General features: G+C 30.6%; 2 protein-coding genes across 36 annotated transcripts in view; one reads left to right on the top strand and one right to left on the bottom strand.

Annotated features, from left to right (window-relative positions):
• The window catches only part of Mhc (myosin heavy chain), a 60230-nt gene extending 59825 nt beyond the window's left edge, over positions 1–405 (bottom strand). For 15 of the 33 annotated variants that reach the window (XM_076541105.1, XM_076541108.1, XM_076541102.1 and 12 more), the window contains exon 1: positions 318–403. The gene's annotated coding sequence lies outside the window, so the exon portion shown is untranslated. Of the gene's footprint in view, positions 1–317 lie in introns of all 33 variants that reach the window. The other 18 variants (XM_076541122.1, XM_076541109.1, XM_012292174.2 and 15 more) reach the window with 4 other exon arrangements.
• The window catches only part of LOC100874942 (antichymotrypsin-2-like), a 29227-nt gene continuing 2671 nt past the window's right edge, over positions 20–26575 (top strand). The window contains exons 1-7 of one of the 3 annotated variants that reach the window (XM_076541144.1): positions 20–925; positions 23125–23264; positions 23352–23534; positions 23600–23810; positions 24872–25086; positions 25373–25558; positions 25662–25797. In XM_076541144.1, the coding sequence (XP_076397259.1) occupies positions 23418–23534; positions 23600–23810; positions 24872–25086; positions 25373–25558; positions 25662–25797 (865 nt within the window). In that variant the 5' untranslated portion in view covers positions 20–925; positions 23125–23264; positions 23352–23417. Of the gene's footprint in view, positions 926–22279; positions 22371–23124; positions 23265–23329; positions 23535–23599; positions 23811–24871; positions 25087–25372; positions 25559–25661; positions 25798–26575 lie in introns of those variants that run through there. The other 2 variants (XM_076541145.1, XM_012292200.2) reach the window with 2 other exon arrangements.

The following is a 26575-nucleotide window of genomic DNA, read 5'->3' as shown; positions in this document are numbered from 1 at the left end:
GTAAAAAAGAAGGAAGAGAATAGACCCCGGTCACTAGGCACAGGCTGCGAGTCACGTAGATGAAATTCCCTAGGGCTTCCAGTCACAACCACCGTCTCTCGACGGTCTGTATTTTTCGCGCGAGACCTCCCCTTTTCGTAGCACTTCTCTTTCTGTCAGCTCGTTTACCGTGTTAGTCTCCCTTTATCGCCGTGGCGGTATAGCGTGTTGCCGGAGGCAAAGAAAAGCGAGGAAATAACGGGCGATGAAAAACGAGAAAAAAAAAGAGAAAGAAGATCGACGATCAGTTGAACACCGACGATATGTGATGCACTTACGTTAGAGAGCCGTTCTGTCGGGGAAACGAGCGGGGGCTCCCAATATAAGCGCGTGCAACGTGATCCTAGAATGTAACGAGCGTCCCGATTGGACGGCCAGCTCGGCCAATAAAAGATCGCGTTAGTTCCTCGGCCAATCTACCTTTTTAGGTGGAGATGATACCAAAAGTGTGACAAGGGGTGGCCGCGGAAAGCTACAACCGCCTCGATCGGTCGAGTGAGATGAAAATAGACGTCGAAGGGAGACAGGGAGCTTACCTTTGGCGGGCTCGTTTTCTGGCACATCCGTTTTTCACTCCGATCCTAGCGCGGGCACCCTCAACCCTGCTTCCTTCGCCCCGTTCAGTAGATCCTGGATGCTCACCACGGAGATACCTAACCTCCTCCACAATGGATGACACCGTTACGAAAAATACACACGAACACTGTGATATCACGTTAAACGGAGACACCGAGTTTCCGATGTGCATCAAGATCAGTGGTACACGTGGAACGCGCACGTGCTCGATAATAGCACCACCAGTCATGTACACTCAGGTGCAACGTAGGCTTCCTTTTCTCCTTAACATGCTCGCTGTGGATCTCGTAGGAATTCGCCGGATCAATAAGTAATAACAATATTAATATTTTAGACTCGCGTTATATCGCCACTTGTAACTCCTTATAGTACCACGCTGTTTAACCTTGCTATATTGACCCTTATGTCTCCAATAACTATTAGTACAGTATTGTGTAGTATCGCATAATTGCACGTTATATCATCATGCGTTATGTACCTTCGCTACATTGCCCGCTGCTTAGTCTTAAATTATAATATATTATGGATTATATAGTGTATAATTGTACGTTATATCATCGTACAACATATACTCTCGCTATATGGCCCATTGCATAGGCTCAAGTTATAGTGTATTATGGATTATACATTGTATAATTGCACGTTATGTCATCGTACTCTAATATCATACATACTCTGGATATATTGCCCATTGCATATGCTCAAGTTATAATACATTATAAATTATATATTGTTGTATTTATATCGTTATGAGTCATATACCCTCGCTATATCGCCTTTTGCATAATTTCAAATTATAATATATTACCATATAAGCTTGAACAATATCATAAACTATTGTATAATTGTGTGTTATATCATCACGCGTGACATACCCTTGCTATATTGCCCTTTCCATATTATATTATATTATGCTGTCGTATAATTGCGCGTTGTAGAAATGACGCTATGTAGCCTTGCATTGAAATCGTATTATATTGCCACGCATTTATTAATCTCGCTATATAAAATTTACATAGACTACAACCATAATATTATGAGAAGTTGGAAATTTGAGAATTCGGAATTTTGAGAAGTTGAAAATTTTAGAATTTGAAAATATGAGAATTCAGAAACTTGAAAATTTAAAAATTTCAGAATTCGGAGATTTAAAAATTTGAAAATTTCAGAGTTTGGAAACTTGAGAATTTGAAAATATGGGAGTTTGAAAATTGGAAGATTTGAGAATTTGAGAATTTGGAAATTTGAGAAATTGGAAATTTGAAAATTTGAGAATTTGAGAATTTGGAAATCTGAAAAATTGGAAATTTGAAAATTTGAAAATATGAGAATTCGGAAATTTGAAAATTAAAAAATTTGAAAATTAGAAATTTAAGAATTTGAAAATTTACAAAATGAAAAATTACAAAATTTGAAATCCCAAGAATTTAGTACTAAAATTTAAAGCAGTGGCAGTACTGCACTCGTGAAAAGTCCACATAGTTTTTGTTCAACCAAATTTTGGTTTTGGTTAGAAACATTAGTTCTATAACGATAAATGAGATCAAATTTATTTGAACAATACGTCTAGACTTTCTTGTCGGTAGTAAAGAGAAATTAACGACTTTCTGCGCCCCATTTAGCTGACATTATTACGTATTTCGAGTACACGTTGCTGTGATAAAATTTGAGCAGCGACGTATTGCTATACTGTGAAATATTATTTATATCTATACAAATCGTTTTAATTATGAAGATTTTATTAAACATTAATTGTTTGAATAATTAATTTAACATAGTGACTGTTGCTTTAGCTAGATATAAATTGTGTCTGAATTTCTATTGATATCCATCACTGATATTGTTAGATATACCAGTCACCTAACTACAATATTATTAATATTTATTATTAATATATTAGTATTGATTATTGTCACTGGTATTATTAGACACTTTTACAGTTAATAAATTGTATAAATAATACAGTTAATAACTAATTAGAATTGTTATAGTTATTATTATAATAGTATCAATTATTAATACTGATGTCATTAAACATTTTACTGGTTATCTAATTAAAATTATTATTGTATTATTGATTGGTGACATGAAAAATTCTCTCACTTCACCAATTAAAGTTATTAGTAGTGAAGTTGTCAAAAATTGTTTTAGTTACAAATTTAAATTAGTATATTTCATATTGTAGCAGTTTTAATTATTGTTACTGATATTATTAGAAATTTCTCTCATATGACTAATTAAAATTATTATATTAATTATTGTTACTGATATTATTAAAAATTTTTTTAGTTATTGATATTACTAATTGTAAGAATTGTTTACCTGCTTAAAATTAGTATATTTAATATTGTTAAAGCATCGTTGATTATTTTTAGTGATGTCATGAAAATTTCTCTTATTTAACTAATTAAAATTATTATATTTATTATCATTACACATTATTTCAATTATTTAAAAATTGTTAAAAATGAAAAATTATTTGTCTAATTACAATTAGTACAGTATTATTATTGATATTGTTAAAAATTCTGTCAGTTACTTAATTAAAATAAGTACAATTAATACTACTTCAACATTATTAATTATTGTTACATTACTAAAGACTCTTCCGTTTAACTAATTAAAGTTATTATATTGATTATTGTCATAAATATAATTAATTTTTATAGTCAATTCTATTGATGTTAATAATTAAAACATGTAAATAATTACGTTATATATATTGTATTATTTTATAATTATGTTATGTAATTAAATATGTAAATAATTAGAAGAATAATGACATTTGTTAGTTTCAATTTTTAAAACGTCATATTCGAAAAACATTTATCCAGTTACATTATTCGACGTTAAAATAACAATCTTAAATAAGAACGAAGAGGTCTAAAACGATCCGCAGAGATATTTCAAATGACCTGATACTTTTGTATTACCAAAAATCCGCATGATCAATGAAGAATAATTGGCAGCGTTTACCGCGAATTATGTAAGCGAAGCGAGAAAAGTTAAAAGCTGGCGCCAGAATAACAATATAATAGAAATTTCGAATTCCAAGAGGTTACAGGTGGTTAATTGACTCGGGGCCAAAACGTCGTCTCAGTAATTTATTATAATCATTAGCATCTCTGAATAAAGGACTGAAAAATGGGGAAGAAAGCGAAAAAAGGAATTAAACTTACAAGAATAAAATATAGTAATTATTATCATGCATTATATGAGAAAATATTATAAAACAAAACAGAATATAAATTAAATATTAAACTATTTAAAAAATAATATTTGACAACAAATTTTGAATGATATAATGAAAAGAGAGGAAGGAAGTCAAAAAAAGAATTGAACATACCAAAATAAATTTAAAATACAAATATTATTATGTATTATATAATAAATTATTATAAAACAGAATGTAAATCAAATGTTAAATTATTTAAAAGGAAAAATAATATTTGACAACAAATTTTGAATGATATAATGAAAAGAGAGGAAGGAAGTCAAAAAAAGAATTGAACATACCAAAATAAATTTAAAATACAAATATTATTATGTATTATATAATAAACTATTATAAAACAGAATGTAAATCAAATGTTAAATTATTTAACAGGAAAAATAATATTTGACAACAAATTTTGAATGATATAATGAAAAGAGAGGAAGGAAGTCAAAAAAAGAATTGAACATACCAAAATAAATTTAAAATACAAATATTATTATGTATTATATAATAAACTATTATAAAACAGAATGTAAATCAAATGTTAAATTATTTAACAGGAAAAATAATATTTCACAACAAATTTTGAAAAATAGACTAAAAAGTAGGGGAAGGAAGCGAAATAAATATTTAAACATACTAAAATAAAATATAGGAAAATACAAGTATTTTGTATTATATAATAAAATATAAAACAGAATATAAATCGAATGTTAAATTATTTAACGGAGAAATATTTAAATTATTTAACATTACAATTTTACCAAAATTTTTGTTATGTAATTGTACATTTATATTTCTTGTCTTTAAATTAAAAATTGGATTAAAATATGAAATTGCAGTAATAATACTATTAATATTATTAGATATTTATGTATTTAATGAATATTGATGCAGCCATTTTGACAGCTACAAGAAAATACCAGTAAAGTAATTAGAAGGTAGAATCATTAATACTGCAATATTTTTCTAATTTTTAACTAAAATTATTACTATTTAATTGACATTCATTGCAATTCATTCAAGCAGCAAAATTGCTCGGAATTCTCAGAAGTAAATTTGGATACATTTTGTTGTTTCTGCACGCCATCTGGTGTATGAAACGGCATTTCTTGAAAATCCCATTTTCAGTGCGTCACGAGTGCGAAATTAAAGTAGTGAAAAGCGTCATAAATTTTGAGCGTCATTTGCTGAATATTTTTGAATGATTTTGTGTAGTTGACAGAAGATAAACTTCGATATGAGTGCAAGTTTATTTTTGAGTTAAACTGTAGCTTTTTCTTTCTTGAATAAAATTCGTCAAATGCGGGAAGAATTCTAATATTGTGATTTCACACAGCAGGATTAAATAAAATAAAATATATAGTCTTTTCATAAAATAAATGAGCCTTTTAATTGTTACATGTAATAATTTAAAAATAATTTTTAACTTTTATATGTAATTTATAAATTTTTAATTAATAATTTTAACTTGAGATATACATAGTTTTGTGTAAAATAACAATTAATTGATGTTGGTCTCCCTGAGTTTTTAAGTCAGCTTTTAATTAAATGTAATATTAAATATGTAAAAATTGTGTACAATATTAAATATTTAAAAATAATCAGAAATAATATTGAACATTGAGAGGATAATTAAAAACTGTATATATACATTGAATATTCACAAATAATTAAAAATAAAATATACATATATTTTAAATTTAAATATTTTATATTTTAATTTTAAATTTAAAAATTATATGCAATGTTAAATATTTAAAAATAATCAAAACTAAAATGGAGCATTAAAAGGATAATTAAAAACTGTATATACATACTGAATATTCACAAATAATTAAAAATGAAGTATACTTCAATATTAAATATTTAAAAATTATATACAATATTGAATATTTAAAAATAATTACAAATAATATTGAAAATTGAAAGGGTAATTAAAAACTGTATACATACATTGAACATTCACAAAGAATTAAAAATGAATTATACACGTGTATTGAATATTTAAAAACAACATATAAAATACTTAAAAATAATTGAATACTTAAAAACAATTAAATATAAAATAAAACAAAAATGTATTATAATTTCTATCAAAATGAACCATGACTAATGAATACATTTATCTTAGTAGAGAATCTAATGAATAAGAAAAGTGAGTAGAAATCCAGGTATTCCCAGCAACTTAATTAAGGTATTTCCCTTTGAAGTTGATAGATACATTGAAAATTTGATTAGTGGTTCTACTATTTTGGCGGAGTACTGTAGATGAATGAGCGTCCGCCATCTGGTCAGCTTCGAAATATTTCTTAATGGCCGCTCTGGGTCGATAGACAGCTGAGATATGTATCAATTTCAATTTAATTTTATTTATTCTTTATTTAACCTTATTTTTTTATTCAATTACTCTACTTCAGTGTATTTCTTCCTTATTTAACTTTATTTCTTATTTCATTTATTTGATTTTAATCCTTCCTCTTTTTTCATTATCTGAGCAGTTCACTGAATACATGAAATATTAGATATTTAGAGCAGAGATTATTAGAGTGAATCAATCTTCATGTAGAAACTTATGAATGAATTCTGAGTTAGTTTTAGGTAGATCACTGTTTTAGAAACTTTGATAAATTAAGACTCATATTTTAGAATTTTGACATTTTTTAATTTTAGGAACTTGGGATTTTGATGTATTGGGATTTTAGATATTTGGTGTGTTAGAATTTGGTACAATTATAATAGAATTATTGAACTTTAGATTTTTTCAATTTTGACACTTTGGAGTTTTACGGTTTAGGAGTTTTTTAACTTCGAAAATTTAGGGCTTTGAAACTTTAGAACCTTGCAATTTTGGAACTTTAACACTATGTGACTTTTGTACCTTAGAATTTTCAAAGCCGTAGAATTTCAGAATTTTTTGAATGTTTTGAATTGTTTGAATTTTCTGAATTTCTTGAATTTCTTGAATTTCTTGAATTTCTTGAATTTCTTGAATATCTCGAATTTATTGAATATATTGAATTTGTTGAATTTCTTGAATTTGTTGAATTTATTGAATATATTGAATTTGTTGAATTTGATGAATTTGTTGAATTTGTTGACTTTGTTGAATATCTTGAATTTATTGAATATCTTGAATTTATTGAATATATTGAATTTGTTGAATTTGTTGAATTTGTTGAATTTGTTGAATTTGTTGAATTTGTTGAATTTGTTGAATTTGTTGAATTTGTTGAATTTGTTGAATTTGTTGAATTTGTTGAATTTGTTGAATTTGTTGAATTTGTTGAATTTATTGAATTTGTTGAATTTGATGAATTTCTTGAATTTCTTGAATTTCTTGAATTTCTTGAATTTCTTGAATTTCTTGAATTTCTTGAATTTCTTGAATTTTTTGAATTTTTTGAATTTCTTGAATTTCTTGAATTTCTTGAATTTCTTGAATTTCTTGAATTGCTTGAATTTCTTGAATTTATTGAATATATTGAATTTGTTGAATTTGTTGAATTTATTGAATATATTGAATTTGTTGAATTTGATGAATTTGTTGAATTTGTTGAATTTGTTGAATATCTTGAATTTATTGAATATCTTGAATTTATTGAATATATTGAATTTGTTGAATTTGTTGAATTTGTTGAATTTGTTGAATTTGTTGAATTTGTTGAATTTGATGAATTTCTTGAATTGCTTGAATTGCTTGAATTTCTTGAATTTTTTGAATTTCTTGAATTTCTTGAATTTCTTGAATTTCTTGAATTTCTTGAATTTCTTGAATTTCTTGAATTTTTTGAACTTGAGAACTTTAGGAATTTCAAACTTCCTTCTTTGAAAGTTCTACAAATTTAACTTTAAAACTTCAATTTTCAGGATCGTCAAGTTTGAAACTTCACAAATCTTGCTAAATTATCAATACATTAAACTCTCCTTATATTGCCATAAAATAGCCATAGATATTAAACTCTCCTTATATTGCAATAAAATAGCCATAGATATTAAACTCTCCTTATATTGCCATAAAATAGCCATAGATATTAAACTGTCCTTATATTGCAACAAAACTATAAAAATGACGTTGATATAACAATCTCTTTTCCAAAATAGAAATTTTATAGTCCCCCATACTTTTCAATACTAATATTTATGCATGTTTACCTAAATACGTGCTACGCCACTAATAACCTAAAATTCTCTGAAGACTTCTCATAACTCGCAATAGCGACAAAGTAACGAGCACTTACTATGTATACCATACAATAGGCTATGAATGTCTTTCGTTGAAAAATTTGCCTGCCTAATTTTAGTCGACGCATTCTTGCATGGATTTGATAGAACTGGGTCACGATTGACCCAGCCGTCGTCCAAGGTTAACCAAAGTTTGTTGATTCATGATTTCATAAATTTTCTGTTTGCTTTTTCACTGTCATATTAAAGAGTATCGCCAGACAGATATTCGGTGTTAGATATATGAATACGATAGAAATTAGGGTAGTTTGTAAAGTTATAACATTAACCAGTTAACTATGGCGATCTTTTTGCAATGCGCACCAGTGTGTGTCGCGATAATCAAGCGATGACGAGTTAGCTCTCAAGAATTTATGAATCCATCTCAAATCATTTGGTAATTCTGAAATTTGGGGATTTGGGGATTTTGGAATTTTGGGATTTGGAGATTTGGGGATTCGGGGATTTGTGGATTTGGGGAATTTTGGGATTTGGAGATTTGGGAATTTGGGGATTTGTGGATTTGGAGATTTGGGGATTCGAGGATTTGTGGATTTGGGGAATTTTGGGATTTGGAGATTTGGGCATTTGGGGATTTGTGGATTTGGGGAATTTTGGGATTTGGTGATTTGAGGATTTGGGGATTTGTGGATTTGGGGATTTGTGGATTTGGGGATTTGTGGATTTGGGGAATTTTGGGATTTGGAGATTTGGAGATTTGGGGCTTCGGGGATTTGGGGAATTTTGGGATTTGGAGATTTGGGCATTTGGGGATTTGTGGATTTGGGGAATTTTGGGATTTGGAGATTTGAGGATTTGGGGATTTGTGGATTTGGGGATTTGTGGATTTGGGGAATTTTGGGATTTGGAGATTTGGAGATTTGGGGCTTCGGGGATTTGTGGATTTGGGGAATTTTGGGATTTGGAGATTTGGGGATTCGGGGATTTGTGGATTTGGAGATTTGGAGATTTGGGGATTCGGGGATTTGTGGATTTGTGGATTTGGAGATTTGGGGATTTGGGGATTTGGGGATTTGTGGATTTGAGGAATTTTGGGATTTGACAAATTAATAACTTTGTAATTTGGTAATTTGGTAATTTGGTAATTTGGAAATTTGGGAATTTGCGAATTTGGGAATTCGAGAATTTGGAAATTTTTTAATTTGGTCAAATTTAATGATTTAGTAACTTGGTAATTTAGTGATTTGCTAATTTGGAAATTTGGAAATTTGGTAATTTGACAATTTTGGGACTTAATAATTTACACTTATTTGTTTATTTCATTTCGTGTTAACTCTAAACATTTTAAACATTTCACAATTTACGAATATAAGTTTTCGCCAAAATTACAATTTAAATATCAAATTGTAACAAAATTTTACAGCATGACGGATATAGTCGTCATGTCACCAAATTCTGCCACATCTCCATGACGGATATACTCGTTCAACACACTTAACTGGTTAAACGTAGTAAACCTATGTGTAGAATGATAAAACGAAATTGTGGCCCGATATAAAGTCAATTAAAGTGTCATTAACCAACAAGTTATTTTTCTGGCTGAGCACCAATGTTATAAATAAAGATAAGAAGCAATAGGAAGTTTACAAGTTCATTGCATAATTGCTTAATTACTTTTTTAGACTCGATGAGTCATCAATTTTAGTGCAATCGTTGCATTAACGTTGTGTTGCATTGTACGGAGGAAATTGATTAAATGCGACGTCATTGTAAACATGTTGATTTGGAATATGGGAAATAGGTTTGTTTATAAAATTTGGGTTGTAAGAATGAATTTTGGAATTGTAATTTTTGAGGACTTTTTAAGTGAGTCCAAAATAGTGGGGAGAGTTTTCAAATTTTAGATTTGTTGAAATGATAATTTGATAATTGGGTGATTTAGTGATTTGGTAAATTGGTAGGTTGGCAATTTCATAATTTGGGGATTTAGTGGTTTAGGAACTTGGTAATTTTGAAATTTGGGAATGGTGGAATTTGAGATTTTGGAATTTGGAGGTTTGGGAGGTTTGGAATTTTGGGATTTGGGATTTGGGATTTGGGAGATTTGGGAGATTTGGGATTTGGGAGATTTGGGATTTGGGAGATTTGGGATTTGGGAGATTTGGGATTTGGGAGATTTGGGATTTGGGAGATTTGGGATTTGGGAGATTTGGGATTTGGGAGATTTGGGATTTGGGAGATTTGGGATTTGGGAGATTTGGGATTTGGGAGATTTGGGATTTGGGAGATTTGGGATTTGGGAGATTTGGGATTTGGGAGATTTGGGATTTGGGAGATTTGGGATTTGGGAGATTTGGGATTTGGGAGATTTGGGATTTGGGAGATTTGGGATTTGGGAGATTTGGGATTTGGGAGATTTGGGATTTGGAAGATTTGGGAAATCAGGGAGATTTAGGAAATCTGGGACTTGGGATTTGGAAAATTTCGGGATTTGTGCATTTTGGGATTTAGGAATTTTGGATTTTGAATTTTTGGATTTGAAAATTTAGAAATATGTAAATTTAGGAATTTGGTAATTTTAGGATTTTGATGATTTAGTAATTTGGTAATTTGATAATTTTGGGATTTGATAATTAGGTAACTGGTAATCTTGAAATTTGGAAATTTAGGAATTTGGTAATTTTAAAATTTTTGATGATTTAGTAATTTGGTAATTTGGTGATTTAATAATTTGGTAATTTGGAAATTTGGTAATTTGACAATTTTAGGATTTGATAATTTAGTAACTAGTAATCTTGAAATCTGGAAATTTGGTAAGTTGAGAATTTTAGGAGTAGATGATTTAGGAATTTGGTAATTTTGGAATTTGATAAATTTGTAAGCTGGTAATTTGGAAATTTAGTGATTTGGTAATTTAGTACTAACCTTGATAGTAGCCATCGAAATCTCCATAAGAGATTGTTTTAGACTAAATAGGAAATACTAACAACCCCCTATAAGAATTGTTCTAAAACCATAAAGTCATAAAAATTTATTTATCACACAAAACTTGTAGATAGATATATATATATACATATATACTCATTAAGCCACTAAAAATGTACTAAATAAAACCACCATAAAAAGAAAGATGGAAGTTTCTATCAAACGGAAGTTTCTAGATCGCCTGAAGTCCCGACCCCGAAAAACAAGGTCACGTCCATAAAAAGCAATGCTTAATAAACAATATGCAATTTAGAAATTTGGAAATTTGATGATTTGGACATTTGGTAATTTGGTAATTTGATAGTAACCTTGATGGTAGCCATCGAAATCTCTATAAGAGTTTTAGACTAGATAGGAAATACTAACCACCCCCTACAAAAATCGTACAAAAACCTCAAATTCACAAAAGTTTATTTTCTATACAAAACTTGTAAGTAAACATACTCATAATCTCCATTAAAAATGTACTAAATAAAACCACCATAAAATGTAAAATATACCAAACGAAAGTTTTTAGATCGCCCAAAGTCTCGACCCTCAAAAACAAGGTTACGTCCATAAAAAGCGATGCCTAATAAACAACACCGTAATAAACCTTGATAATCTCCATCGAAATCTCCATAATAGGCAACACCATCAATTCGCATCTATTAGGCACAAGTATTGCAATGGCATTGTTTTAGACCAGATAGGAAATATTACCTCCTACAAAAATCATACAAAAACCACAAACTAATAAAAATTTATTTTCCATACAATACTTGTAAATAAACATACTTATAATCTCCATTAAAAATATATTAAATAGAACCACCATAAAAAGAAAGATGGAAGTTCCTATCAAACGGAAGTTTCTAGATCTGAAGTCTCGACCCCCAAAAACAAGGTTACGTCCACAAAAAGCGATGCGTAATAAACAACACCGTAATAAACCTTGACGATCCCCATCGAAATCTCCATAACAGGAAACACCATCAATTCGCATCCATTAGGCACAAGTATTGCAATGGCATTGTTTTAGACCAGATAGGAAATACTATGAATACGTAGACAGTAGTGGGATTCGGAATGCATGGAAATAGACCAGTTGCGCAACCTGCTTGGTAAATTAAGATTCTGACGCGGCCGGATGCCATACCGATGTTTATTGCGAGATTTAAGACAACGCGTGCCTATGCAAATAAGCGTTTAAAACATTATCGATTAATTTATTTCGTGACAGGTCCATTTCATCTCAGTTTTTCGGTCCAACTCTTAAGGTAAATGATCCCGGTGGTAGACACGTAAAATTATAATCGTTTAAAAATAACCATTTTTATCAACGTCTGCAGATTTTCCTTGTTCTTTTTTGCTGTTTTTAGGTTTATTAATAAATATTGTGGATTTTTCACATTTTTCTTTTTTGATGGTTGCTTTTTGAGGAAGTAGAACCAGTTTTTGGATGGAATTAAATATATTGGTGATTTTGAGCTTTTTTTGCATTTTGTGTTGGTTCCTGGGTGCTTTTGGATTTTTTAATAAATGTTAAGGATTTTTCAAATTTTTCTTTTTTGGTGGTGGTTGCTTTTTGAGAAAGTAGAACCAGTTTTTGGATGGAATTAAATATACTGGTGATTTTTATCTTTTTTCACATTTTGTGGTGGTTGCTGAATGTTTTTAGATTTATTAATGAATATTGTGGATTTTTCAAATTTTTCTTTTTTGGTGGTGGTTGCTTTTTGAGGAAATAGAGCTAGTTTTTAGATGGAATTAAATATACTGGCGATTTTTGTCTTTTTTTGTAATTTGTGGTGGTTTCTGGGTATTTTTATTTTGATTAATTAATATTGCAGATTTTTCGCATTTTTCTTTTTCGATGCAAGTTTCTGTACGATTTTAAGGAAGCTAGGCAAGTTTTTAAATGAAATTAAGAATATTGCAGATTCTTCTCATATTTCTAATTCAGTGGTGGCTCTTCTAAATTTTCAATAGAGTTAGGTAAATTTTTACATGGGATGATGAATATTATAAATTTTTCTCATTCCATTTTCGTTCTTATTTATTTTTAAGGAACTTAGGTAAGTTCTCAGATGTATATTGTAGATTTTTAATAAATAATGAATTTAACAATGAATAGATTTTTCCAATTTTTTTCATTGAATGCAAATTTCTATGTTTTTTAAAAGCTAAGGCAAGCTATCACATGTACTAATGATATTGCAAATTTTTCTATTTTTTTGTTTAGTGGTGGTTCCTCTAAATTTGTAAGCAGTTAAGCAAGTTTTTAGAAGTACTGTAATGTAATGTTGTACGTTTTTTCATTTGTCTCTTTCAATTTTGTTTTTACAAGTTTTCTAAGCAATTTTATATTTAATAATAAATATTGCAAATATTTCGCATTCCTCTCATTCAACATTAACCTCTCAAATTTTCGAAACCAGTTAAACAAGTTTTTAGGTGTAATGAATATTTAAAAAGTCTATCAAATTAATTTTGGCTCGATGTCCTCTTTATTGACCATCAAGTTCTATGAATTTCTAAAAAGAAGTTAATAATGAAACCACTAAACAAATCTTCTGACAAATTCACAAGTTTTCTTTTTTAAATTTCAAAATTTATTGAGACATGTTGATTTTTATTATAGATAAAGAATTAACATGTATATTAATTTAGATTTTGTCATTTTTATCGTTCTACTTTTAATTTTATGTTATGTGTGCATTATACATCAGATTTAACTGTTATTTTATTGTTATGAAATTTTTTGGTTGTTCTTAACCAATTGTTGCATTCAAATTAATTATAAACATTGTATATTTATTTAAAAACGCAATAAATTTCATTTAGAAACACTACACATTTGTTTCATTTATAAAAATTATTTAATTCAATTACAAATATTACACATTTTATTTGATAAAACATATCATTCAATTAGACATATCAGATATTTATTTCAATTAAAAATATTGCAGACTTCATTCAATAATAAATAATGCAAATTCTATGAAATCACTAATATGTTTAAATTAATAAATAAATATGTGACATTATATGTTTAATTCAAGTATAAATATTGAACATTTAATTCAATTATGAATGTCACTCATTTAACTCGTTTATAAATATCACACACTTAATTCAATTATGAATATCACACATTAAATTCATTTATAAATATCACACACTTAATTCAATTATAAATATCATACATTAAATTCATTTACAAATATCAAACATTTAATTCTCTTATAAATAATATAAAAATTGTATATTTAATTCAAGAATAAATATTGCACTCTTAATTCAACTAGAAACATACATGGAATTACAAACATCATTTTACTAAAACCTAAATGCATACTAAATATTAAACATTTGCTCCAACCCTTTCATTTAATGTATACACTTAATTAAAGTATAACTACCGTTTAATTATAAATATTCTAAATTTAATTCAGTTAAAAATATTATACAAGTGACTCACACCAGACATTAGATTCATTTATAAATATACTATATTCGATTCTTCACGGACTACCGTCATGCAACGTCGATAAATCATCCTACACTGTAGCGCAAACTGCAACAAACCTATTCAACAAAATTAGTATCACGGGAAACTTTTCCGTAATACCTAAATTACATAATTGCACATTAAGTTATGTCATAAACGTTGGCAATCTCTGAAGAACTGGTACATTCAACCACGTCTCCCAAAATATCACATAAAAAGCCACCCCTAAGTCCATACTTCAAATACAAGACCATAATTTACACGTTTCAATACCTGTCCCATAAAATTATTCGAAAAGACACCGCAGGTGTGCGGATTGCACTTCGAAAAGCATGAATCATTCGAAAAGCGCAAACCGAAGAAAAATGGCTGTCGACGGTTGCCCGAAAGAAGGCACGTGATTCATATTATCAAAATTCCACGACGTACGTATTATTACGTTAAAGTCGGTCGTACGAATGCGGACAAACGACGCCGAAGAAGAAGACAGGACAAGAAAGAGGCGAGGCCTTAGAAGACAGACACCGAAGTAAGAGTAGGAGAGACCGAATCTAAGATTATTTCGGGATTGGCCGGAGATAAACCGGGCCAACATCGACCCAACGAAGCAAAGCGAAACGAAGCGAACGGAACGAACGGAGCCTTGAGGTTTGACTCATCTCTCTGGACTCGGGATTTGGCTCGCTCGCTGAATTACGCACAACACAACATAATAACGAAATATTTCGGCGGCACCTTTCCCCGCTCTATTACATCAGCTTGTTTGACAATCCTCTACAAGTTTGGTAGCAAAAACATCTGAGCTACTGCTAACTGTAGCTAGGAGAGATTAACTGGTGTTACGAAATTTGTTGAATGTACTGTTGAATCATTTGTGGAGTTACTCTAGCGTTATTTGGTTTCGTAGAGTTATTTCGTGGGCATCATCTGCTTTCGTAGAGATATCGTTGGTGAATTATCTGCTTGCGTAGATCTATTTCGTGGGCTGATCATCTGCTTGCGTAGATCTATTTCGTAGGCAGATCATCTGCTTGCGTAGATCTATTTCGTAGTCAAATTATCTGCTTTCGTAGACTGCTTTACTAGACTTTATTAGACTGCTATACTATAGACCCTTTTACTAGTCAAGTTTTCTGCTTCGTAGAGCTACGCTATAGACAAATCATTTGCTTCGTAGATCTACTATATAGTGAAAGTATCTGCTTTTACAGAGCTAGGTAGCTAAGTCATGTATGAATCCATTCCGTAATCAAGTCATATCCACTTCATATTCAAATCGTATGTGGACCTACTCCACTGCTGAATCATCTGTAAATTTACTCCATAATAAATCATATGTAGATTTACTTCACAGTTATATAATATCTAGATCTACTCCATAGTTAAATCATATGTGGACCTACTCCATACTCAAATCATATATAGATATACTTCATAGTCAAATCATATGTGGATCTACTCCACACTCAAATCATATATGGACTTACTCCACAATCAAATCATATATAGATACTTCATAGTCAAATCATATGTGGACCTACTCTACAATCAAATCATATGTGGATCTACTCCATATTCAAATCATATGTGGACCTAATCCATACTTAAATCATATGTAGATACTTCATAGTCAAATCATATGTGGACCTACTCCACAATCAAATCAGATGTAGATATACTCCACATTCAAATCATATGTGGACCTACTCTACAATCAAATCATATGTGGATCTACTCCATATTCAAATCATATGTGGACCTACTCCATACTTAAATCATATGTGGACCAACTCCACAATCAAATCATATGTAGATATACTCCACATTCAAATCATATGTGGACCTACTCCATACTCAAATCATATATAGATATACTTCATAGTCAAATCATATGTGGACCAACTCCACAGTCAAGTCATATGTAGATCTACTCCATAGTCAAATCATATATAAATTTACTCCACAACCAAATCATGTGTACATCTACTTGTCAGTCAAATCATCTGAACGTCTACTTCACAGCCAAATCACATGTAAATCTGCTTTACAGTCAAATCACATGTAGATCAACTTCACAGTCAAATCATCAAATACTAACAAGAAATGACATGAAACGTTTGTTTCTCAGAAGAGATCTAATGAGGATCATTCATAACACCAATTTTTTACACCGGTTCAAGGAACATTTAGAAAGATTTATATCCCACAGAAATATGAACGTTTAAAATTGATAACCTGTAATAACTCAGAAATAATTCTCAGAGAAATGTAAGATTCAAAAGCACATAGAGGGAAAGATTGAAAACTACTTCTAACATTTAAAATATTTGTCAATATAATAACTAAACCTTGAAAATAAGTTCCTCTGCACGCGTCCGGTAAGTTGGCACGCGATCGGAATGTGGATCTACTTACGATCGATAAAAATTTGACGGGTATACCGAAATTAGGATACAGTCCGACGTTCGCACAGTCGAAATTGAAGTTTTAAAGGAAGCAGCGTTAGAAGGTCGCCACCCACGTGAACAAGGCGTGAATACGTTAGCAAACGGTCGAACGAGTGATATGCAAGGTCGTAGAAAAGTTAAACATCGAAGAAACGAAAGCGGGTTCATAGTGTGCGAGCAAGGAACTTGAGTTACCGCAAAACGAAAAACAATTTGGCTAAGAGACAAGAGGAACACTGGTGTTGCATTACATCTCGTCGAAAGGGGACGAGCGCCAACCACCAGTGCCGACCCACTTGTTTCGATACCTTGCAGCCAATGCTCTATTGTTTCGACATTTTTTTTTATAAATAAAAGTCTTCCGTAGAGAGAAAGGAAGGGACAAGAATAGAATTATTTGGTGAAGCTGATATTTACACTTTTTTCAATATTATCGTTATTGTGTATTGTTGTTATTATCTATTTTGTAGTTTATGTTTTATGGGTATGTTAGAAGTCGATATGAGAAACATATGTTTACTGAATGTTGGGTGGAATGTTTTGGAAGCGATTGAATTATAGGTATGTCAATGATGAGTGTACAGCATGGTGCATAGATGCTGAGTGTACAGTGTGGCGCATAGATGCTAGTGTACAGTGCATGGAATGGAGCTCGAGTTAAGTGTTTTATGATTAACAAAGACTTTTGAGACTGGAATGGAAAAATAGTATTATTGTAATATGACGTATTGATACTCTTAAATTACTCAAAATAATGTATGACAATTTTAAATATTCATTTGCACTTTGAGATAAGATAAATTTAAAAATGAAATAGAAAAAGTAAATTATGATGTGAAGTATTGATAATTTAAAATGATAATTAAAGAAATTTAAATTAGCATATTGGAAGGTAAAATAGGAATATTAAATGAATATAATGGTACATATTAATAGCTTAAAATAAAAATTTAAAATAGCAACTCAGAATAACAAAATGGAAAATGAAATAGAACTAAATTACTATAAGACAGTGGCAAATTTAAAATTATAATTTGAAATAACAAAGAGCAACTCAAACTAATAATTAAAAATAACAAACTGAAGGAAAAATTACTATTAAAAATTATTAAAATTGAGACCTAATTTAACCTAATGTTAATAATCTAAAATAGTAATTTAATTTAATTATGCAGAATATTAAATAACAATATGATACAGCAAATTTAAAAACAAAATATAAAAATCATAATAAACTAAATTAAAAATAATTTAATATTGAAAATTGGTGACAACAATAAATCAAGAAATTAAATATTTCAAATTTGAAATTAATGACCCATTATATTTTTGTTTGTCTTGTCTGTTACATCAGGAGATACATTTCCAAGTAAAATACAAACTAATAATAAACTATTACTATAGTAAGTTCTAGGGATATTCTAAGGCATAAACAAATCATATTACTAAAATATATTAATATTAATAATATTAATTATATTACCAAAACATTACAATATATTAATCATATTAATCATATTACCAGAACATTACAGTATATTAATCATATACCAAATATATCAAATAATCATATTACCAAAAATAAATAAAATATTGCATAAAATGAAGAGCAGACGAAGAACAAAATGGCAGACTCGTTAGGTTATATTCTTGTCCATTCCCGACACAAAAAGCAGTCTGTTTTGAAGTACACCTTGAAGAGGTTACATAATCTCTATTGCCAGAGACTAATTTCATTCCAGGTTCCGGCAGACCACCACCCTCGTTTCCTTTTGCTTGTTCTTGTCCCACCTTCATACGGTACTTCTTGTTTAGCTACCGTCTTTCCGTACCGTTCTGGGACTAACGTGGTTATTTTCGCTCCTTAGCGACAATATATAGTAGCTCGAACGTACTACATAGTTATAATAAAAATAAAGTATCGTTTAACCTTGGTAATGACTCGATAAAAAAAGATATACAGAAACTGAAAGAGTGAAATTGTGCGTGCACGCATCAAATTTCATGGAAACTGTTTGGTGTGGATATGATTAACAAAATGAACGAGATTGTGATATGAAAATTTCGTTCTTTTGTATATTTTGTATATTTATTGACTTACGAAACGCTGTAGCCATCTATGAACTGCTCGGTTAACTGATTGTATGCATTAGGTTTCCATAAAGAAAATGGCGGTATCAATAGGGAAACAGGTTCTACCACTTGTTTGGAGCATTAAATATAAGCGAGTATAAATTTTTGGATTTTTCGTATCTTCAAATTTATAAACTTCAAATTCTGGAAAAAAAACGTATATTATGTGCTAAACCGGTCTCTGTATAATTAAGTAAAATAAAAATACATTTGAATGCAAACAGTTACGTTAATCTATACTCAAGTATAAATATGGCGTGGTTGAAGTTTTAGTACAAAGTCGTGGGCGATTAATGTATTTGATTAATACGAACCTGTATATATTAATATATTTATTTATTGCAACGTCAATATGTTACTATTAAGACGATGTGTACGACCTTGGAAACACCGGATTCAAAATATGCATAAATACAGTAAGCAAAAATAATTTTGAAAAGTCACTGGCACCCTTTCAAGACAAACAAAAAATGTACAATTAAAAATGCTCGAAAGCATTTGAGAAAACAAAAGCACACGATGTTTTCGCCATGTCTTCCTTTTCCTTTTTCCGTCCACTATCATCTTTTATTGCAACTGATCAGACGAACACTTTCAAACTTTATTACAGAAACTGAATAAAAGAAAGTTTATGCTGCGCTGCATTTCTGTTTCGAAGACTTTCATGTACAGGGTGTTCCAAAAGAGTGAATCGTTTCCAGCAACTCACTGTATGGAAACTTTCAAGTAATTTTACAAGAAAGCATTTAAAAACATTTTAAAGGAAAAACTGCCCATCTTTCGATCTACTGTTAGTATCAAAAATAGAATTCGTATTTCAAAATTTATGGTTAACCTCAAAATTTCTCGTAAATTAACCTTCTGAATCGAAGACAAGGTTCACTTCTTTAAGTATAATAACTTTGCTCCTTAAAATCGATCCTTGATACAAAGTAAATTATTTGAGGACGTTCAGACTTTTAGGACACCCTGCATATCATCTTTACTGAAAATGAATTGTAAGTTGCCTGCGAGCCTCCTTGAAGAGAAAATTGAAGAATAGAAAACTGAGACTTATAAAAAGTTTAATCAGACGAAAATTTGTCTCATTTATTCTTGTCAAAGTATCAAAAGTATCTTACAGAGGACATATTCATCCTACCGTTAAATCCCGAGTAATAGAGAAGTGCAGTACAATATCTCCTCTTCCAGAAAAGAAACGACAAGCGAAGCTGACTATAATCGGACACTAAACCATCCCCACTGACGACATTTATATTTTTTATATTAATCAAGGATCAGTCGGATTTAAAATTCACGATGCTCAATTCACGGACCGCACAAAAAATCGGAAACGAGTTTCTTGGCAGGTCATTCCCGTGTTACTTACCCTTGGTAGACTGGTTCCTTTGACCACTAAGATTTTCCTGAGCTTGTTTACCAAGGTCCTATACAGGGTGAGGAAGAAGTCTGGATTTCATGAAATTTCTCAGAACCAAAAACTTTGAGAAAGAAATATTCTATAATTAAAGTTTCGTTGAAATGCACAATAATATAGAAAATAATAGCAAATGCATTAACGCAAAAAGCGTACTTCTAACAAGCTTACAACTAAAACAAATTTGAAAACGTTAGAGTTTATTTCAAACATGTAAAATAATATTTTATGAGCGATATAGGGTAATAGCACTTTGGTGCAACAGTGTTGTCAAAAGGTTAAAGCATGCATCTGCGTATGATCCTTCCGCCTTGCGCAGAACGAGTGCGCAGAAGTCGAGAAATCGTAAGCAATGGAAGCGAAGTTGAAAAGTTTAATCTTTGATCGTAAAATATTTATCGTAACGGGTAACATTGACTTTGTAATGTAGATAAATGTTGTATAAATAATTTGCCAGTGTATTTATTCCAACATAACATTTCCCTATCTTTCTCAACGTCACGTGTTTCATTCCACGTAACTTTACACGAAAAATTTCTGATTTACACATCTCTGCACTATGATCTCGTTTAATTTGCTTATTCCGGTCTTGGTGATAGAAAATAGAACTGTGATCAGAAAATAACGGTCGAAGTTTGGAAATCATAAAATACTCTTTGAATTTCAATTTGTATTCAGATAAATTTCTCGTATGTGAAAAAATATTTGAACCACTCTTATGCAGAAATCGAAATGTCAATTTCAAAATCCATTGCCGTGGTTAGCCATGGTTAAATGAAGATATTCAAATATGTTAGTTTCTGAAGAGTAAGGTAAGAAACGTGCGTATATTTGTTTAAATTAATCCAGCAAATTTTAATGCAAGCATTTCTCCGTTAATCTATAAACTTGAACATATTACACTGTTCCTTCAGTGCGAATAAAAGTCATGGTCGTCAAAGTCCTTCTCGCTTAAATGAATATAGTAAAGGAATCAGAAGTGTACATATTTATTTACCCACTACGAACACATATTTCCTTACATATGTAATTATTTATTGCAACATCAACATGTTATTACCAAGACACGTACGCGACCTTGGAAACATCAGTTCCATTCACACTATGCCTAACTACAACAGACATAACTATTTTGAAAAATCACGAGACAACAAAAGGTCAAATGAAGCGATGTCTTCTCCATGTAAGATGTCTTCAACTTTTTTCTATTTTTTCAGTCCACTTCTATCTTTTACTGAAATTGATTAGAACACTTTCAAACCTTGTTGAAAAAACTGAATAAATAAAAGAAAGTTTATACGAGGTTGTATTTTTGTTTCGGATGCTTTTATATACAGGGTGTGCTAAAAGTATGCATTCAAGCAACTCATTGATTTTCTATGGAAAGTTTGAAATAGTTTACCACGGAGGGATTTATAAACATTTTATAGGAACAATTGTTTAAAATTTTACAAAAGTTCAGTTTATTTAGAGGTACTCGTTCGATGTAAATGTACACTTTTGAAATTATTTTAAAACCAACTACGAGTTTTCGAATTCAAATATATTTAATCCTGGAAATGTAAACAATGGAAAATTGTGAGTAATAAAAAAGTACAGAAGGATATTTCCCGTTCGAGGAAAGAAGCGTTGCGGAAAGTGACCGCAGGCTATATCAGAGACTAAAGCATTTCCATTGATGACACTTTTATCTCTTTCATTCATCAAGAACCAGTCTGATTTAAAATTCACAATAATCAACTCTGGGTTCTTTTATTATTACCATTTTCCTGTATTTGTTGAGAATCCTATATATTCCCAGCTGGTCGCTTCTTCCGACAGTTTGCGTTTGAAAGTTGAAGAGCAGGTCCTGTCGAGATTCCAATATGCGTACGTGTAAGTATATTTACCTATACAAACTCAATTAAGTAACTATAACTACACTAAGTAACTAAGTATATTACTAAGTAACATTATACACTAAGTAACTAAGTATATATAATAATGTAATAAATAAGTAAACTAGAGCAATTAGAAATTTAAACACCATTAGTTCAGAGTTGCAAAAAGTGCATACAGTTCAATTTAGTCAAACTTTGAAACTGTTTCGTCGCATGACATAAAAGTACTACTTGATTGAGGCAAAGAGCAGACTAACAGGAAATCCTTGTACCGTTTTATTCCGTGTAGCTATAACTAGTTAGACCGAATACATTCTTGTCAGCTCTCTACTGCAAGCTTAACTCCTTTTCTACTATTTTACCTTCTCTTGCCATTTTTTATTCTAACTCACTCTTCTGAGTAACTACACTTCTGTAAGATTCAACTTATGGACAACTCCCCAAATTTTCAAACTTTCAAATTGCAACAAATCCCAAATTCCCTAATACTAAAATTTCCACATTCCCCAAATTGCTAAGTCTTATCCTACATAAGCATTCTAAAACTGCATTAAAAATTACTGCACTCGAATACGTTCCAAAAATTAAAAACCTATAGATACTGTACATTACACCTTTATAAAAGTTCAGTACTACACATTAAAACTTCACACCGTATCTATTTTGTTCTGTGATTGAACATCCGGACTATCGATGTGTCATGGTGATAAATAATTATTCATTGATTATACATTAACAAATATTTACAGTAAAGGGAAGCTTCGTAGGCTTGTGCCTACTTCTAATAGCAATAGCGAAGGCAACGCCAACCAGCCCGTTAGCTTCAGCTTCGGCATTAGCCGATCAAATTACAGACGGAATAAATCAATTTGCCTCGTCGCTATTTGAGGTAAAAGAACGTTACAACTTTAGCAGACGTTAAACCTTTATTTCAATACGCATGATCATTTGCAGGAACATAAATCTTTTTTTCTAGTCCAAAGTACAGTCTCTGAGCGATAATCTTTTGTTGTCTCCGCTAAGCACGGCGATTGATCTTGCTATGGCTGCGTCTGGATCTGGTGGTGATACCAAAAGTCAGTTGAAAAAGGCACTAAACCTTCCGTCATTCGATAATCAAACTACACAGGGTTATCAAGCACTTATCGATCATTTAAATGTACGTTTCGTCTCTCCGATTTAATTTACGTTTACAAACATTAATCTTCCTGTATTTCATTACAGGATGTTCAATATAATCAAGTTCGTCTTGCCAACAAAATTTTTGTCGGGCAAAATTTTTCTGTCAAACCGACCTACAGTGATATGATAAAAACTTCCTTCCGTTCTGAGGCCGAGAATTTAGATTTCAAAGAACGTGTTGAAGCAGCGAAAAGTATTAACAAGTGGATTCAAAATGTCGCTAACAATGCTTCTAGTGTTATTGTTAATTCTTGTTAGTAACTTGAAATATTTTATTTTTTTCGTTAGGTTCAATTTTATGGCAATTTTAGATATTTTTTAGAGTTTACATGGAAGCTTCATGGTATAAGCTTCTTGTAATTATGTTTAGTGGACGACATTATTGAGTTTATGTTGTAGAATTCATTTCGACATTTTTTACACATGTTGTTCTCGGCTTTAGTGTCGGATATATTCGATACTACGAAATTGAATTTAACGTACCCTAGTAAATAAATATATACTGCTAATATTATTTATTTCTACAAATCGAGGACGTGAAACTAATATAGAAAGGTGTGAACTTAAAAGTCATAACTGATGTCAGTGATTTATAAGATGGCGGCGGCCTGTACTGAAATATAAACCTACTGTAATCCGATCTACCGCTAAGGTTAGGTTAGCCTAATTTAGAACGGAAACGCTGGTACAAAATATACTTCAGATTTTGATAATAAACAAGATATATCAAATTTACAGATTAGTAATTTCCTCCATCTTTAGAACAAGGAATTGGGATGCTGAAAACGACAATATATTTCATAACATTTCGAGTACTTGCGAAAGATCAAATTTAATCAATTTCTATGATTTTGAATTTCAACTTGTATGACTTGTACGAATATCCTGCTCTAACCTTAAATTTAATGTAATTAGTGTACTAGGATATTTTAACTGTCGTCAGGCGACCAGCATTGCTCCTTAAAATCTTAGCAATGTTAAGTCAAATTTGATTTTTAAGATTACCCATACCGATTGTTTTCCGACCTTCGATATATTTATAGAAAAAATTGTGGATACACAGACACAGTAAACATACACAAAATTAGATAGAATCCAAAGTATTACAAAAACATTTCGAAAAATATGACTAAACGATTCTCTGTTAAAGAAAGTATTTCAGATTGTTAAATTTTATATAACATTTAAAAATCCTAGAAATGATGCAGTTTGTTTTCTAGATAATTATAAAGATTTTATTAATGATGAGAATAGGAAATATATTTATGAACTAAAACTACTTCAAATTCGTTAACAGTATTTTCTTTCGAACAGCTGATTTGGATGACAATAAAGGACTGGCACTCGTAAGTGCAATGTATATCAAGAGCGAGTGGAATTTTAAATTTGATCGCGCCGATTCTCGTCCAAGACTATTCATGACTAGTAAAACTGATTCTAAAATGGTCGAAACAATGTTCAGACCGGGAAGCTACAAATTCGGTAATGTGCCAGGAAACAAAGGACGATTCATTGTTCTGCCATTCAAGGTAATTTGATATCAAAATTATTTGGTGTTAAAGTTCTGTTGAAGCTATAATTTACTATTGTGTACTTTTGCATATTGCATTTCACTATTCTATACTGTAGCATATGTCTTGCATGTGTTTCAATTATTGTATACTATTTTACATTAAAGTCTGATATTATTTATTATTGTGTAGTATGGTCTACTATTTTATGCATAGCAAAACTATTGTATTTGTATAACAAATTTATACAACAAATTTACCTAACAAAACTATTATTATAATAATAAATGAATACATTGTTTAGGAAAATGAACTGAGTATGGTCATCATGCTTCCAAACAAAGTCGATGGTTTAGCAGATCTCGCAAAAGATATACAAAACAATAAAATTCAAGATATCTTAAAGGAGGGAATGGACGATCTCGTACAACTGCGTTTACCAAGATTCACACTCCGAAGCAAAGTTACCCTGGAAGATTCTCTGAAGAGTGTACGTAACATGTTTATTTATTGTACGCCTAAGAAACAAAAATTAACAATTATGGTTCATGTTCCTTGTATTATCGAATATTTCTAATCTTTTATTTTTGCAGTTGGGTTTAACTGATATGTTTGAGAACAAAGCTGACTTCCATGGTATCACTGATGGTCCGCTTATGTTTAACAAGGTTGTGCAAGCTACTTATATCGAAGTGGATGAAGATGGGGCCAATATTGGAAATACTGATGGTAAATAAATTTTGCATACTGAGAAAGTTTCGTTGGTTCACAATTGATTAAAATAGTTTGTGATTTTACACTTGACTTATACAGCCACCTAATATACAGGGTGCCTCACAATTAATGTAGGTCCCTGAAATGAGGAGTAGCTGACGTGATTCTGAATAAGATTTCCCTTTGCGAAAATGGAGTTTGAAGCTTCGTTTTTGAATTATTAAAGAAAAACACGGACCAATCAGGGCGCGAGGATTACGTCCGCTCAGCCACTAGGCTCGAAGCTGTCTCGCGTGTGCGCGCGCATTGTGCTCTGATTGGTCCGTGTTTTTCCTTAATAATTCAAAAACGAAGCTTCAAACCCTATTTTTGCAAAGGGAAATCTTATTCAGAATCATGTCAGCTACCCCCTATTTCAGGGACCTGCACTAATTGTGAGAACTCTGTAGTACGTAATATTTAATTTCTGTATTTTTATATATTGAACAGATAGACCAAAGACGTGTATTATTGTCTAATGTCAACTGTAGTGCATAATAATTAATAATTATTAATTTGTTCGTAATATTGCAAGTTATTAAGACCTAAACGATTTACCGATCAGTTCACGTTACACAGTTTGAATTTCGCGCGCTTTCATCGCACGGCTGCGACATTGTTACAAATGATAGTTAATGATAACTTATAAGAAATACTAAACTGTATTTATTTCATGTATTTTCATATTTATAACACAATACAAGAATTAATATCATATTATGTTAATTAAAAATTAATATAATTACTTTGTTTC

This window comes from Megachile rotundata, chromosome 16, assembly GCF_050947335.1.
Source record: "Megachile rotundata isolate GNS110a chromosome 16, iyMegRotu1, whole genome shotgun sequence".
Lineage (NCBI taxonomy): Eukaryota > Metazoa > Arthropoda > Insecta > Hymenoptera > Megachilidae > Megachile > Megachile rotundata.
This window is presented reverse-complemented; position numbering and strand designations above follow the sequence as displayed.